The following is an 18,000-nucleotide window of genomic DNA, read 5'->3' on the forward strand; positions in this document are numbered from 1 at the left end:
CAACATGTGAAAAGTATTAACTTTAAACAATATTTTATCGTTAGTTAGTTAACTCCCACAATGCAATGCATCAGGCTGTCTTGATCTTGAATAAAATTATTAGAAATCAAGGTATCGATTTCATGTGGAAATACTTTGAAATCTACTTTAATACTTGTTTCAATGCCTCGAAAAGCGAATGATATTTTGAAAATTTGAAGTGCATCGAATACGGAGTTGCCTAGACACCCACGCCCTGCTGGAAGGTTTGGAAAACCCCGTGGCTTGGGCACAAGGTCCTCTTTCGATACTGTGCTTTTAGAGTGCAGAAGTTGGTAAGTCTGAGCTCCCGGTTTAGCAGATATGTTATACAGCGTTAGCTATCTGTCATCTGATTTTTATTTTGATCTTTTTTGGCCCCATGTAGGTGGATCGAGGTTTAAAAATGCAGATCTTCGTAAAAACCCTCACGGGGAAAACGATAACCCTCGAGGTTAGTGCGGGGCGGGCAGCCGGCGCTGACTAGAGGCCTCCTCCAGGTCTCGAGTCGAAACAAAACGTGCAAATGCCTCGAGCTGAAAATTAATATTTAATGTAATGTCGATTAAAGCTGTATTTAGTATGCGCTGAGAATCCGGGTAGTGTCTTCTCCAGTTTACGAATCCCAAGGCCTTAAATATCTTATGTAAATTTTTTAAGGGAGTGGTTGTGAATTTATCGGTGTTTTTATTCATTTACACAAGGCTACACAAGTAATTTAGTTTTGAGGATTAAGGAGTGCGGTCTATTAACATTAACTCTTGTTTTAATCTCATCATAAATTAAAGTTTAGTTTGGCATTAGTTACTCCACTCGAAAATCACTTGATTCCACGCCTTAAGTATGTGAGCGCTTAAGACCATAAGAAATAGATGTGGAAATAAGACCATTTGGCCCATTGAGACCATTCAATCATAGCTGATGGACACTTCAACGCCACTCACCTGCACTCTCCCTGTATCCCTTAATCCCTTGTGAGATTAAGAATATCAATTTCTGCCTTGAAAACATTTAACATCCTGGCCTCTAGTGCGCTCCATGGCAATGAATTCCACAGGCCACTGCTCTCTGGCTGAAGAAATTTCTGTTTTAAAGTGACCTCTAATTCTAAGACTGTGCCTACTGGTTTTAGTATCCCTACTTGACAGAAACATTCACAGCGTCCACCCTTTCTAAGCCATGCATTATCTTCTAAGTTTCTATTAGATCTCCCCTCAACCTTCTGAACTCTGATGAAACCAATCCCAGGATCCTCAACTGTTCGTTGCATGTTAGTCCCATCATTCCAGGGATCATCTGTGTGAATCTCTGCTGGACATGCTCCAGTGCCAGTATGTCCTTCCTGAGTTATGGGGCCTAACCAGAGCTTTATAAAGTCTCCATAGCACATTGCTGTTTTTACAATTCAACCGTCTTGAAATAAATGACAACATTACATTTGCTGTCTTAACCATGGACTCAACCTGCAAGTCAACCTTTAGAGAATCCTGGACTAGTACTCCTAGATCCCTTTGTACTTTGGCTTTATGAATTTTCTCACCATTTCAAAAATAGTCTCCCTGTACTTTTTTTCCAAAGTGCAAGACCTCGCATTTGCTCACGCTGAATTTCTTCAGCCATTTCTTGGACCACTCTCCTAAACTGTCTAAGTCTTTCTGCAAGGAGAAAGTGAGGACTGCAGATGCTGGAGATCAGAGCTGAAAATGTTTTGCTGGAAAAGCGTAGCAGGTCAGGTTGCATCCAAGGAGCAGGAGAATTGACGTTTCGGGCCCAAGCCCTTCTTCAGGAATGAGGAAAGTGTGCCAAGCAGGCTAAGATTATAGGGAGGGAGGAGGGACTTGGGGGAGGGGCGTTGGAAATGTGGTAGGTGGAAGAAGGTTAAGGTGAGGGTGATGGGGCGGAGAGTTCAAGAAGAAGATTGCAGGTTAGGAAGGTGGTGCTGAGTTCAAGGGTTGGGACTGAGACACGGCGGGGGGAGGGGAAATGAGGAAACTGGAGATATCGGAGTTCATCCCTTGTGGTTGGAGGGTTCCTAGGCGGAAGATGCAGTGCTCTTCCTCCAGCTGTCGCGTTGCTATGGTCTGGCGATGGAGGAGTCCAAGAGAATCTTTCCAATCCTCCCACTTCCTCCAAACCAAAGGAGTAGCCATGGGCACCCGCATGGGCCCCAGCTATGCCTGCCTCTTCGTAGGATATGTGGAACAGTCCAATCTTCCGCACCTACACTGGCACCATCCCACACCTTTTCCTCTGCTACATCAATGACTGTATCGGCGCTGCCCCATGCTCCCATGAGGAGGTTGAACAGTTCACCCACTTTACTAACACCTTTCACCCCGACCTCAAATTTACCTGGACCATCTCAGACTCCTCCCTCCCCTTCCTAGACCTCTCCATTTCTATCTTAGGCGACTGAATCAACATGGACATTTACTATAAACCAACCGACTCCCACAGCTACCTAGACTACACCTCCTCCCACCCTGCCCCCTGTAAAAACCCCATCCCATATTCCCAATTCCTTCGTCTCCGCTGCATCTGCTCCTAGGAGGATCAGTTCCAATACGAACAATCCAGATGACCTCCTTCTTCAAAGACTGCAATCCCCCCCCCCCCCCCCCCCCCCCGACGTGGTTGATGATGCTCTCCACCGCATCTCCTCCACTTCCCGCTCTTCCAGTCGCCACCAGGACAGAACCCCACTGGTCCTCACCTACCACCCCACCAACCTCCATAATACAACGTATCATCCGTCGCCATTTCTGCCACCTTCAAACGGACCCCACCACCAGGGATGTATTTCCCTCCCCTCCCCGATCAGTGTTCTGAAAAGACCACTTCCTCTGTGACTCCCTTGTCGGGTCCACACCCCCCACCAACCCAACCTCCACTCCCGGCACCTTCCCCTGCAACCGCAAGAAATGCAAAACCTGCGCCCACACCTCCCCCCTTACTTCCCTCCAAGGCCCCAAGGGATCCTTCCACATCCGCCACAAATTCACCTGCACCTCCACACACATCATTTACAGCATCCGCTGCACCCGATGTGGTCTCCTCTATATTGGGGAGACAGGCTGCCTACTTGCGGAATGTTTCAGAGAACACCTCTGGGACACTCGGATCAACCAACCCAACCACCCCGTGGCTCAACACTTCAACTCCCCCTCTCACTCCACCAAGGACATGTGGGTCCTTGGACTCCTCAGTCGCCAGACCATAGCAACGCGACGGCTGGAGGAAGAGCGCCTCATCTTGTTGGGCCGAAGGGCCTGTTTCCACACTGTAAGTAATCTAAGTAATCTTCCGCCTAGGAACCCTCCAACCACAAGGGATGAACTCAGATTTCTCCAGTTTCCTAATTTCTTCTTCCCCCCCCCCCACCTTGTCTCAGTCCCAACCCTCGAATTCAGCACCACCTTCCTAACCTGCAATCTTCTTCCTGACCTCTCCATCCACCCCCACTCTGGCCTATCACCCTCACCTTTAATCTCCTTCCACCTATCGCATTTCCAACGCCCCTCCCCCAAGTCCCTCCTTCCTACCTTTTATCTTGGCCTGCTTGGCACACTTTCCTCATTCCTGAAGAAGGGCTCGTGCCCGAAACATCAATTCTCCTGTTCCTTGGATGTTGCCTGACCTGCTGCCCTTTTCCAGCAGCACATTTTCAGCTCTGTCTTTCTGCAGCCTCCCCACCTTCCCAGAACAACCTGCCTATCCGCCTAACTTGGTATTGTCGGCGAACTTCGCCAGAATGTCCCCAGGCCCTTCATCCAGACCATTAATATATAAAGCGAACAGCTATGGCCCCAACCTTGAACCCTGTGAGACACCACTTGTCACTCGCTGCCATTCCGAAAAAGAACCTTTTATCCCAACTCTGCCTTCTGTCAGACAGCCGATCCTCAAACCATGCCAGTAGCTCACCTCAAACACCATGGGCCCACACCTTACTCAGCAGCCTCCCGTGAGGCACCTTATCAAAGGCCTTTTGGAAGTCTAGGTAGATAACATTCACTGGGTTTCTAACCTACTTGCTACCTCTTCAAATAAATCTAACAGGCTTGTCAGACACAAAGTCCCCTTACTAAATCCATGCTGACTTGTTCTAATCTGACCCTGCACTAGCAAGAATTTAGGAATTTCATCCTTAACGATAGATTCTAGAATTTTACCTATAACTGAGGTTAGGCTAATCGGCCTACAATTTTTCATTTAATTTGTCTTGATCCTTTCTTGAACAAGGGGGTTACAACAGCAATTTTTCAATCATCTGGGACTTTCCCTGATTCTAGTGATTTTTGAAAGTTTACAGCCGACACCTCTGCTATTTCTTCAGCTACCTCCCTCAGAACTCTAGGATGTAGCCCATCCAGGCCAGGAGATTTATCAATTTTTAGACCTTTTTAATTTTTCTAGCACTTTCTCTTTTATAATGGCTACTATACTCTGCCCCTTGACTCTCCTTAGTTGTTGGGATTTTACTCATGTCTTCCACTGTGAAGACTGACACAAAGTATTTAAGTTCTTCAGCTATTTCCTTATTTCTCATCACCTAGCCTTTCTGCATCAATTTGGAGCAGCCCAATTTCTACTTTTGCCTCTTATTTGTTATTTATTGAAAGAAACCTTTACTATCATTTCTAATAATACTGACTAGTTTACCTTCATATTTGATCCTGTCTGTCCTTATTTCCCTTGTGTTATTCTCTGTTTTTGTAGTCTTCCCAATCTTCTGAGTTCCCAGTGCTGTTAGCCACTTTTATAGGCTCTCTGTTTTTCTGTGATATATTTCCTGACTTCCTTTGTCAGTCATGGTTGTCTAATTCCTCCCCCAACCCCGGATAATCTTTCTTTGGAATGAATCTCTGAATTGTGTTCTCAATACACCCAGAAACTCCTGCCATTGTTGTTGTACTGTCTTACCCACTAGGCTCTGCTTCCAGTCAATTTTCGTCAGTTTCTCTCATGCTCTTGTCATTACCTTTATTTAACAGTAACACTGTTACATCCGATTTTTGCATTCTCTGACTAAACTCTACCATATTATTATAGCTGCCTCCTAAGTGTTCCCTTCCTTTAAGATCTTTTATGAAGTCTGGCTCATTATGTAGCACTACGTCCAGAATAGCCTGCTCCTGTGTGGGCTCCATCACAAGCTGTTCCAGAAAACCATCCTGTAAGCATTCCATGAATTTCCTTTCTTTGGATCCACTAGCAATGCTTTTTACCCAGCCCATTTGCATATTGAAGTTCCCCCATGATCACAGTGACAGGGCATGCCAGAAAGGCATAATCTATTTCCTGGTACATCTTGCACCTCTGGTCCTGGCCACTGCTGGGAGGTCTGTACATAATTCCCATTGTGTTTTTTTTTGCCTTTGTAGTTCTTCAGCTCCACCCACACAGACTCCACATCCTCTGACTCTGTCATTCAGTGCCATAGATTTAATTTAATTCTTAACTAACAAGGCAACCCTGCCCCCTCTGCCCACTTCCCTATCCTTTCAATAAGTTGTAAATCCTTGGATGTTTAACTGCCAGTCCTGAACCCCCTGCAATCACGTCTCTGATGCCTACCACGTCATAATCGTTCATGGTGATTTGTGCCGTTAATTCATCTACTTTGTTCCAAATACTACGAGTGTTTGGGTAAAGCAGTTTAATGCTAATTTTCTTAACCTCATGATCTCCATCACCCCTCGTAATATGTCCTAAGTTATCCTTCCTTTTGCTTCATTTTTAGTCTACCTCGAAATTAAAAGCTGCACATATGCTAACCTGCTGCTTACCTTTCTACTGGACTCCATACTCCGTGTTGCTTTCCCTTTCCCTTCCTCTCCGACTCTCAAGTTTAAAGTCCTAGTGACCACTCTGTTTATCCTTTTCACCAGAACACTGGTTCCAGATCAGTTCAGATGAAGACCGTCCCATCTGTACAGTTCGCCCCGGTTCCAAAACTGATTCCAATGTCCCATGAAATGGAATCCCTCCTTCCCACACCAATCTCTTAGCCACATGTTTACTTCCCTAATTTTCTTATGCCTATGCCAATTAGCACGTGGCTTGGGCAGTAATCCAGAGATTGTGACCCTTGAGGACCTGTTCTTCAGTTTCCTCCATAGTGCTTGATGCTCCCCGAACAGGTCCTTCTTCCTAGCATTGCCAATGTGGACTACAACAGCTGGATTCTCTCCCTCCCCCTCCAATATTCCTTCAAGCCAGTCAGATGTCCTGCACTTTGGTGCCAGACAGGCAACACACCATGCGGACTCTTGATCCAGTTCACAAAGGATACTATCTGTCCCTCTAATTATAAAATCCCCTATATCAACTACTTGTCATTGAACTCTGTCCCCCCCCCCCCAAAATGGCCTTCTGCACCATGGTGCCATGGTCAGCTGGCTCATCCTATCCACAGCCCTTTTCCTCATCCATACAGGGAGCAAATATCTCATACCTGTTGGACAAGGTCAAGGGCTAAGGCTCCTCCACTCCTGAACTCAGAATCCCCCAACCTGCCTAATTTACGGTCATACTGTGTTGTTCCTGATCACTAACTGAATTCAAATTACTTAATCTACCGGGTGTGACCGCCTCCTGAAACAAAGCGTCCAGATACTCTTACCTGTCCTGGATGTGCCACAGTGTTTGAACCTCAGATTCCTGATCATCAATTCTGATCTGGAGTTCTTCCAGTAACCACCATTTGCTGCAGATGTGGTCACTGCAGTTTACCAGCTCCCACACCATACAGCTACAGCAATCACGTTCAGCCATCTCTACTTAGAGTCATAGAGATGTACAGCATGGAAACAGACCCTTTGGTCCAACTCATCCATGCCGACCAGATATCCCAACCCAACCTAGTCCCACCTGCCAGCACCTGGCCCATATCCCTCCAAACCCTTCCTATTCATATACCCATCCAAATGCTGCAATTGTACCAGCCTCCACCACATCCTCTGGCAGCCCTTTCCATATACGTACCACTTTCTGCATGAAAAAGTTGCCCGTAGGTCTCTTTTATATCTTTTCCCCCCTCACCCTAAAGCTATGCCCTCTTGTTCAGGACTCACCGACCCAAGGGAAAAGACTTTATCTATTTATCTTATCCATGCCCCTCATAATTTTGTAAACCTCTATTAGGTCACCCCTCCACCTCCAACGCTCCAGGGAAATCGTAAGGACAGACTGACGGGCAGAGGGGGTGGGGTGGCCATGTTGGTAAGGGATGATATTCAGTCCCTTGCGTGGAGGGACCTAGAATAAGACCATTAGACATAGGAGTGGAACTAAGGCCATTTGGCCCATTGAGTCCACTCCGCCATTCAATCATGGCTGATGGGCATTTCAACTCCACTTACCAGCATTCTCCCCGTAGCCCTTAAATTCTTGATGTCACAAGGAATTATCAATCTCTGCCTTGAAGACACTTAGTGTCCTGCCTCCACTGCACTCTGGCAATGAATTCCACAGACCCACTACTCTCCGGCTGAAGTAATGACTTCGCATTTCTGTTCTGAATTTACCCCCTCTAATTCTAAGGCCGTGTCCATGGGTCCTAGTCTCCTCGCCTAACGCAAACAATTTCCTAACGTCCACCCTTTCCAAGCATGTATTATCTTGTAAGTTTCTATTAGATCTCCCCTTAAACTCCAATGAATACAATCCCAGGATCCTCAGCAGTTCCTCGTATGTTAGATCTACCATTCCAGGAATCATCCATGTGAATCTCCGCTGGACACGTTCCAGTGCCAGTGTGTCCTTCCTGAGGTGTGGGGACCAAAACTGGACACAGTACTCCAAATGGGGCCTAACTATAGCTTTATAAAGTCTCAGTAGCACAACGGTGCTTTTATATTCCAACCCTCTTGAGATAAATGACAACATTGCATTAGCTTTCTTAATCACGGATTCAACCTGCATGTTTACCTTTAGAGAACCCTCGACTAGCACTCCCAGATCCCTTTGTACTTTGGCTTTATGAATTTTCTCACAGTTTAGAAAGTAGTCCATGCTTGTATTCTTTTTTCCACTGTGCAAGACCTCGCATTTGCTCACATTGAATTCCATCAGCCATTTCCTGGACCACTCTCCCAAACTGTCTAGATCCTTCTGCATCCTCCCCACTTCATCAGTACTACCTGCCTGTCCACCTAACTTCGTATCATCGGCAAACTTCGCTAGAATGCCCCCAGTCCCTTCATCCAGATCATTAATATATAATGTGAACAGCTGTGGCCCCAACACTGAGCCCTGCGGGACACCGCTTGTCACTGGCTGCCATTCGGAAAAAGAACCTTTTATCCCAACTCTCTGCCTTCTGTCAGACAACCAATCCTCAATCCATACCAGTAGCTAACCTCGAATACCATGGGCCCTCCCCTTGCTCATCAGCCTCCCGTGTGGCACCTTATCAAAGGCCATTTGGAAGTCTAGATAGACCACATCTACTGGGTTTCCCTGGTCTAACCTACTTGTCACCTCTTCAAAGAATTCCAACAGGTTTGTCAGGCACGACCTCCCCTTACTAAATCCACGTTGAATTGTTCTAATCCAACCCTGCTCTTCCAAGAATTTAGAAACCTCATCGTTAACGATGGATTCTAAAATTTTACCAACAACCGAGGCTAGGCTAATTGGCCTATAATTTTCCATATTTTGTCTTGATCCTTTCTTGAACAAGGGGGTTACAACAGCGATCTTCCAATCATCCGGGACTTTCCCTGACTCCGGTGACTTTTGAAAGATCTCGACCAATGCCTCCGCTATTTCCTCAGCCACCTCCCTCAGAACTCTAGGATGTAGCCCATCGGGGCCAGGAGATTTATCATATTTAAGACCTTTTAGCTTTTCTAGCACTTTCTCTTGTGTAATGGCAACCATACTCAACTCAGCCCCCTGACTCCCTCTAATTGTTGGGATATTACTCCTGTCTTCTATTGTGAAGACTTGATGCAAATTACTTATTAAGTTCTCCTGCTATTTCCTTATCTCCCATCACTGGGCTTCCAGAGATGTAGGGGGATCAGGGGATATAGAGTCAGTATGGATAGAGCTGAGAAATTCTAAGGGTAAAAAGACCCTCTTGGGAGTTATCTACAGGCCCCCAAACAGTAGTCTGGATGTCGGATGTTAGTTAAATCAGGAGCTGAAATTGGCCTGTCACAAAAATGTTACTACAGTTCTTATGAGGGATTTCAACATGCAGGTAGACTGGGAGAATCAGGATGGTATTGGACCTCAAGAAAGAGACTTTGTGGAGTGCCTCCAAGATGGATTCTTAGAACAGTTGGTGCTGGAGCCTATCAGGGAGAAGGCCATTCTGGATCTGGTATTGTGCAACGAACCAGAATTGATCAGGGACCTGTAAGTGAAGGAGCCATTGGGAAGTAGTGACCATAATACAATAAGCTTCAATCTGCAATTTGACAGGGAGAGGGTACAATCGGAAGTGACAATATTTCAGTTGAATAAAGGGAACTATGGAGCTATGAGGGAGGAGCTGGCCAAAGTTCAATGGTGCAATACTTTAGCAGGGATGACAGTGGAGGAACAATAGCAGATATTTCTGTGTATAATGCAGAAGATGCAGGATCAGTTCATTCAAAAAGGAAGAAAGATCCTAGGAGAAGGCATGGGTGGCAGTGGCTGGCGAGGGAAGTTAAAAGAGAAAAAGTATAACGTGGCAAAGATAAGTGGGAAAACTGAGGACTGGGAAGCTTTTAACAACAGAGGACTACTAAGAAGGAAATATGCAGAGAAAAGATGAGGTACGAAGGTAAACTGGCCAAAAATATAAAGGAGGATGGTAAAAGGTTTTTTAGGTATTTGAAAGGCAATAAAATGGCTAAGACTAAAATTGGGTCTTTGAAGACAGAAAGAGGGGGATATGTTACGGGGAACAAAGAAATGGCAGAAGAATTGAATTGGTACTTCAGATCTGTGTTCACTGGGGAAGACACAAGCAATCTCCCTGAGGTAACAGTGGCTGAAGGACCTGAACTGAAGGGAATGTATATTTGCCAGGAATTGGTGTTGGAGAGACTATTAGGTCTGAAGGTTGATAAGTCCCTGGGTCCTGCTGGTCTACATCCCAGGGTACTGAAGGAGGTGACTCGAGAAATCGTGGATGCGTTGGTGATTATTTTCCAGAGTTCGATAGATTCGGGATCAGTTCCTGCGGATTGAAGGGTGGCTAATGTTGTACCACTTTAAGAAAAGTGGGAGAGAGAAAACAGGAAATTATAGACCAGTTAGTCTGACCTCAGTGGTGGGAAAGATGCTGGAGTCTATTATAAAGGATGAAGTTATAACACATCTGGATAGTAGTAACAGGATAGATCAGAGTCAGCATGAATTTATGAAGGGGAAATCATGCTTGACTAATCTTCTGGAATTTTTTGAGGATGTAACTTTGAAGATGGACGAGGGAGATCCAGTAGATGTAATATACCTGGACTTTCAGAAAGCTTTTGATAAAGTCCCACATAGGAGGTTAGCGAGCAAAATTAGGGCGCATGGTACTGGGGGCAAAGTACTATCTTGGATTGAAAGTTGGTTGGCTGACAGGGAACAAAGAGTAGTGATAAACGGCTCCATTTTGGAATGGCAGGCAGTGACCAATGGGGTACCACATGGATCAGTGCTGGGACTGCGGCTTTTTACAATATATATTAATGATGTAGAAGATGGTATTAGTAATAACATTAGCAAATTTGCTGATGATACTAAGCTGGGTGGCAGGGTCAAATGTGAGGAGGATGTTAGGAGATTACAGGGTGACCTGGACAAGTTAGGTGAGTGGTCAGATGCATGACAGATACAGTTTAATGTGGATAAATGTATGGTTATCCACTTTGGTGGCAAGAACAGGAAGGCAGATTATTACCTAAATGGAATCAATTTAGGTAAACGGGCAGTACAAAGAGGTCTGGGTGCTCTTGTACACCAGTCAATGAAGGTAAGCATGCAGGTACAGCAGGTAGTGAAGAAGGCTAATAGCATGTTGGCCTTCATAACAAGAGAGATTGAGTATAGAAGCAAAGAGGTTCTTCTGCAGCCATACAGGGCCCTGGTGAGACCACACCTGGAGTATTGTGTGCAGTTCTGGTCTCCAAATTTGAGGGAAGACATTCTGGCTTTTGAGGGAGTGCAGTGTAGGTTCACGAGGTCAATTCCTGGAATGGTGGGACTACCTTATGCTGAAAGACTGGAGCGACTGGACTTGTATACCCTTGAGTTTAGAAGACTGAGAGGGGATCTGATTGAGACATATAAGATTATTAAAGAATTGGACACTCTGGTGGCAGGAAACATGATTCCGCTGATGGGTGAGTGCCGAACCAGAGGACACAGTTTAAAAATACGAGGTAGACCATTTAGGACAGAGATTGGAGAAACTTCTTCACCCAGAGAGTGGTGGCTGTGTGGAATGCTCTGCCCCAGAGGGCAGTGGAGGCCCAGTCTCTGGATTCATTTAAGAAAGAGTTGGATAGAGTGCTCAAGGATAGTGTAATCAAAGATTATGGAGATAAGGCAGGAACAGGATACTGATTAAGGATGATCAGCCACGATCATATTGAATGGTGGTGCAGGCTCGAAGGGCAGAATGGCCTACACCTGCACCTATTGTCTATTGAAAACAGCCCCAGTCTGTTCAGACTCTCCCTGTAGCTCAGATCCTCCAATCCTGGCAACATCCTTGTAAATCTTTTCTGAACCCTTTCAAGTTTCACAACATCTTTCCGATTAGAAGGAGACCAGAATTACACACAATTGGTGGCCTAACCATTGTCCTCAACAGCAGCAACATGATCTCCCAACTTCTGTACTCAATACTCAGACCAATAAAGGAAAGCATACCAAACGTTGTCTTCACTATCCTATCTACCTATGACTCCACTTTCAAGGAGCTATGAACCTGCACTCCAAGGTCTTTGTTCAGCAATACTCCCTAGCACCTTACCATTAAGTGTATAAGTCCTGCTAAGATTTGCTTTCCCAAAATGCAACACCTCGCATTTATCTGAATTAAACTCCAACTGCCACTTCTCAGCCCATTGGCCCATCTGGTCCAGATCCTGATGTAATCTGAGGTAACCCTCTTCGTTGTCCACTACACCTCCAATTTTGGTGTCATCTGCAAACTTACTAACTATACCTCTTGTGCTTGTATCCAAATCATTTATATAAATGACAAAAAGTAGAGGGCCCAGCACCGATCCTTGTGGCACTCCACTGGTCACAGGCCTCCAGTCTGAAAAAACAACCCTCCACCACCAACCTCTGTGTTCTAACTTTGAGCCAGTTCTGTATCCAACTGGCTAGTTCTCTCTGTATTCCGTGAGATCTAACCTTGCTAATCAATCTCCCATGGGGAACCTTGTTGAACGCCGAACTGAAGTCCATACAGATCCCATCTACTGCTCTGCCCTCATCAATCTTTGTTACTTCTTCAAAAAACTCAAATCAAGTTTGTGAGACATGATTTCCCACACACAAAGCCATGTTGACTATCTGAATCGGTCCTTGCCTTTCCAAATACATGTACGTCCTGTCCCTCAGGATTCCCTCCAACAACTTGCCCACCACTGAGGTCAGGCTCATTGGTCTATAGTTCCCTGGCTTGACCATACCACCCTTCTTAAAGAGTGGCACCACATTTGCCAACCTCCAGTCTTCCGGCACCTCACCTGTGACTATCGATGATACAAATAACTCAGCAAGAGGTCCAGCAATCACTTCTGTAGCTTTCCACGGTGTTCTCCAGAACACCTGATCAGGTCCTGGGGATTTATCCATCTTTAACCATTTCAAGACATCCAGCACTTCCTCCTCTGTAATCTGGACATGTTGCAAGATGTCACCATCTATTTCCTTACGGTCTATATCTTCCATACCCTTTTCCACAGTAAATACTGATGAAAAATATTCATTTAGTATCTCTCCCATTTTCTGTGACTCCACACAAAGGCCGCCTTGCTGATCTTTGAGGGGCCCTATTCTCTCCTTAGTTACCCTTTTGTCTCTAATATATTTGTAAAACCCCTTTGGATTCTCCTTAATTCTATTTGCCAAAGCTATCTCATGTCCCCGTTTTGCCCTCCTGATTTCCCTCTTAAGTATACTCCTACTTCCTTTATGATTCACTTGATCTATCCTGTGTATACCTGACAAATGCTTCCTTCTTTTTCTTAACCAAACCTTCCATTTTTTTCTTAGTCATCCAGCATTCACTATACCTACCAGCCTTCCCTTTCACCCTAACAGGAATATACTTTCTCTGGATTCTCATTATCTCATTTCTGAAGGCTTCCCATTTTCCAGCCGTCCCTTTACCTGCAAACATCTGCCTCCAATCAGCTTTTGAAAGTTCTTGCCTAATACTGTCAAAATTGGCCTTTCTGCAATTTAGAACTTCAACTTTTAGATCTGGTCTATCCTTTTCCATCGTTATTTTAAAACAAATAGAATTATGGTCGCTGGCCCCAAAGTGCTCCCCCACTGACACCTCAGTCACCTGCCCTGCCTTATTTCCCAAGAGTAGGTCAAGTTTTGCACCTTCTCTAGTGGGTACATCCATATACTGAATCAGAAAATTGTCTTGTACACACTTTAGACATTCCTCTCCATCTAAACCTTTAACATCGACTGGGACTGCCATAGTGTTTGGAAATTTACAATCCTCTACCATAACTACCCTATTATTACAGATAGCTGAGATCCCCTTAAAAGTTTGTTTCTCCATTTCCCTCTGACTTTTGGGCGGGGGTGGGGGGGGTGTCTATAATACAATCCCAATAAGGTGATCATCCCTTTCTTATTTCTCAGTTCCACGCAACTAACTTCCCTGGAATATCCTCCCTCGGCACAGCTGTAGTGCTATCCCTTATCAAAAATGCCACTCCCCCTTCTTTCTTACCTCCCTTTCTATCCTTCCTGTAGCATTTGTATCCTGGAAATTTAAGTTGCCAGTCCTGCCCATCCCTGAGCCATGTTTCTGTAATTGCTATGATATCCCAGTCTCGTGTTCCTACCCATACCCTGAGTTCATCTGCCTTCCCTGTTAGGCCTCTTGCATTGAAATAAATGCAGTTTAATTTATTAGTCTTATCTTGTCCCTGCTTGCCCAGATTTGTGTTATTTAATTAATTCATACAAATTTGAATTAAATAATGTTTGGTACTTCTCTATCGTCTTATTCAATTAATAGTAAACTTTTAATCAGTCTCTCAATACACAAGAAATATCAATTGAAACACCTTACCTTAGCAACACGCAAGAGTTTTTTTTTGGTTGGGGGGAGTGTGTGGTTGGGGGCACGGGTGGGAGACACTACACATGTAGCGTCTTGGGATTCAGCCGCTGCCAAAATATACCTGAAAATCCCGAGGTAAGTTTTTATATTAAACAATTACCTTCCCGTTGGGCCATTGGTCCTCTCAGTTGCTCTTCCCATTCCCAACTGCTGCCGAAAAAAAAACTTCTGATGTAAGGTTTTATGTTTAAAAAATGTTTGTTAATATTTCAAATTTGTTAATTTGCAGGTTTGGTGTAGTTGTGTTAAATATTTTGTTTTCAGTCCTGCCTTTTAGGTCTATGTGAATGTTTCAGGTCACTTACTTTTGCTTCAAAGTTGGAGTAGTCTCAAATTAAATCAGTTGAGAAGCTTAAACTAGAAAGATTGATGTTCTTGGATTCATTGGTTTTTAAAGTCATTGTGAAGCTGTTTTTGAGCAACTATTCTAAACAAAATGCAGAAAGAGAATACTTTCTTACAATTTTTAAATGATCAGAATGACTTTTTTTTTGGTTTGTAACTGCCTTAATTGCTAGTGAGCACATTGTGCTCAAAGCTGATATTGAATTATTTAAGAATTTTTTTTTCATAAGTGGAATGTCAGTCTAATTGAGCTTTTTTTTGTATGTTCTTATTCTAGGTTGAACCCTCTGATACTATTGAAAATGTAAAGGCTAAAATTCAGGACAAGGAAGGTATGGAGTAGTTTTCATTTAAATTTTTTTAGGAAAACTGATCTGTTAGCCTTCCAAGAACTTAACATGGAGTCAAAATTTGCAATACAAGTGAACATCACTGAGTTGTGATTTGCGCTTTTCATTTCTTAATCATAAGCAGCATTTAAATGGTTTTAAATGGATATGTCATATTCAGTGGAAGTCCAGGAGAAAAGACTGTTATAACATTCTCGGAATAGAGTACTTCAGAACGTCTTTTTACATTTACACTCTTGAGGCTTGACTTCCCAAAAGATACTTTTTGGCTGAGGTCAGAGACTGAATTGGGGGGGTTTGTTTTTTTTTTTAAACATTCTATGCACTATGAACATTATTTCAGATGTCACATTTTTTCACCCGAGTTGGAAGATGCTGAACTCTTAAAATGATGCTGGAAGCCAAAATTATGGTGTCCTGCTGATTCTGGAGTTCTGCCTGAGCACTCAATAGTGATTGTATAGAATGGGCAGATATTTGACCCTTTTCCTTCTAAAATGGAGGTGGATTTTATTTCTAGGCACTTCTAATCTCTTTCAACAGAGATGCCATTATAGACGGGAGCAGGTGGAACCTGAACTCAGACCTATTAGCTCAGATGGGAACACTACTGATGCACCATAAGTACACTCATGGATTCTGGTACTAGATATTTTAAAGGCAGTCTGTTCAGGTTTGTCTTTTTCATATCTTTTAGTGCAGCTGGGCCTTGAACCTGAATCTCCTGGCTCAGAGACCACAAGAGCCCTTGGAAGTTTTGTATCTGGGTGATCTCCGACCACAACCTTTTTTTTGTTTAACAGCTGAACACACTGACTGATCCATGGAGAATGATAGTCCTTTGAATTATCTTTCTTTTATCTGTAAGTGTTAGCCCCTCCCCCTCAACCAAATGGCTTTGTTCCCATCACCAAATCAACCATGGTATGTTTTCTGTTATCCACCATGACTAAATCACTTGGTCTCCAATTAATCAAAATACATCACTCCTTTTGGATTACAACCTGAGCGCAAGTAACATTCACCTGTGACCTATTTAAGATTCTTGAAGTTCTGCATTATATTAAGGTAGTAAGTTACTTTGTGTATACTATTTAGTTATGTATACAAATGTAGAGAAAAAGCACGTGCAAGGCCTCCAATTTCAGAAATAATTAGGCCATCTGCTTTAGTGGTATTAAATGACAGAGCTTTGGGATGTTTTAAAATTCCAAAAGGTTGTGCTTAATCATTCTCTGAAAACTAAATTACATGGTTACATATATAAACTAACTAAATTTATAAGCTTTTCCATCTATACATGGCTTCCAACTTCAGCAAAATTTCTAACAATTGAAATACCATGCAGAAATAAAGTCCCTCTTTAAAGACCTCTTTATAGAAGGAAATTAATTTCCAAGTTTCTTGTATTGATGATGACAACTTTGCTTTTCTTTTAGCATTCTGTTTGTATCATGTTTACAGAAATTAAGTTTTGCTGTATTATATCCTTCTGGCTAGCTTGGCATCTTTATCAAATTCAGGTGTGATAACACTTTTTCTGTACTTTTATTATAGGTATACCCCCTGATCAGCAACGACTGATCTTCGCTGGAAAGCAGTTGGAGGATGGCCGTACACTCTCTGATTATAATATCCAAAAGGTATATTTACTTTGTTTAATTTTGACTCTGAATTTGTGGTTAGTGTACTGAACCTGACTTTTTTTTTATAACAATACTTTTATGCACCAGAACAAGTGAGACTATATACTTGATGCTTCACAAAACTTGGTACTGTTCAATAGGAATCAACTTTGCACCTTGTATTGAGACTGCGTGGCGGTGCCAAGAAGAGAAAGAAGAAGTCTTATACCACACCAAAGAAAAACCAGCATAAGAGGAAGAAGGTCAAACTTGCTGTCCTTAAGTATTACAAGGTAATAGTTGTATGATTGCAGAGTTGACACTTTTTTTTTGTTATATCACAGGTGGCTTGCTTTTCCTAAAGGCACATTTTGACATTTAAAGTTGTTGATCAAATGTGGTACAGTACTGTGCTTTGGGCAGATGAAAACTGGTATAAGATACTGAATATTATGCAGGAAAAGAAACTTGAAATATTTTGAATTCAATGCAACAAGAAAATAAGGTTCCAAGGAATATTATGCAGACTTTCCTTCCATCGTATGGAATGAAAAGTGACAATCTTTAACTACAATTAATGGGCAGAATTAGTTGATAGATTAAAGAGGCATGGCCTCTTTGTTAATGCACAGAAGACATTGTTTAAAGTTAGAGAATTTTTGAATTTTTATAACTGATTTCTAAACAAGATGCTCCAAGTCATTTCAATTAAATTTCTTTTTTGATTTCAAGTATTTTCACCTGAATTAGATTCTAAATTGTTTGCTGAGAGGGTTACTCTGTATAAGAACAATTAGTCTAGATTCTGAGTTCTTCTAGCTAGTGGAGACAAAAAACTTTAATCATCTTGCAACACTCTGCTTTATACAAAAAGAAATTTTATCATTACAAGACCTAATTTGTACAATGTTATTCAAAATAATATAAAAGTGACAAACATATATTAGCAGATTTGGCATAATCTTTCATAATTTGACAAGCATAATCATCAGTACTCAAGAGTTTTTCTAAAGTGTAAAGTGAGATTTGCTCATCATCCACTCTTGTATAGCTTATTAGGGAGATAGTTTGTGTTTTTTGTTTTACTTTGCACAAAATTAAACTCATCATTTTGATTTAGGTTGACGAGCATGGAAAAATCTCTCGCCTGAGACGTGAATGTCCTTCAGAAGAGTGTGGTGCTGGTGTCTTCATGGCCAGTCACTTCAATAGACAATACTGTGGCAAGTGCTGTCTGACATACTGCTACAACAAGAATGAAGATGCATAATTACACATGTATAATAAACTAGATGGAAAACTGTTGAACTCTTTTTTTTTCAATCGAGTATCTTACTCCTTC

General features: G+C 42.9%; 1 protein-coding gene across 1 annotated transcript; it reads left to right on the forward strand.

Moving 5' to 3' along the window:
* The first annotated feature begins 243 nt into the window (after window positions 1–243).
* Window positions 244–17,966, forward strand: LOC132819770 (ubiquitin-ribosomal protein eS31 fusion protein). Its single transcript, XM_060831514.1, has 6 exons — window positions 244–314; window positions 407–472; window positions 14,961–15,015; window positions 16,591–16,676; window positions 16,820–16,951; window positions 17,779–17,966. Exons 2-6 carry the CDS (start codon window positions 425–427, stop codon window positions 17,926–17,928), a joined length of 471 nt encoding a protein of 156 aa, XP_060687497.1. The 5' UTR covers window positions 244–314; window positions 407–424; the 3' UTR covers window positions 17,929–17,966.
* The last annotated feature ends 34 nt before the right edge of the window (window positions 17,967–18,000 follow it).

Source organism: Hemiscyllium ocellatum, chromosome 10 (assembly GCF_020745735.1).
Source record: "Hemiscyllium ocellatum isolate sHemOce1 chromosome 10, sHemOce1.pat.X.cur, whole genome shotgun sequence".
Taxonomy (NCBI): domain Eukaryota; kingdom Metazoa; phylum Chordata; class Chondrichthyes; order Orectolobiformes; family Hemiscylliidae; genus Hemiscyllium; species Hemiscyllium ocellatum.

Bases quoted from the DNA above. Each gene is read 5' to 3' on its own strand.
- LOC132819770 (XM_060831514.1), top strand. From the start codon at position 425: ATGCAGATCTTCGTAAAAACCCTCACGGGGAAAACGATAACCCTCGAG. The intron at 16,677-16,819 runs GTATATTTACTT...ACTGTTCAATAG, and splicing joins CTGATTATAATATCCAAAAG to GAATCAACTTTGCACCTTGT. The intron at 16,952-17,778 runs GTAATAGTTGTA...ATTTTGATTTAG, and splicing joins CTGTCCTTAAGTATTACAAG to GTTGACGAGCATGGAAAAAT.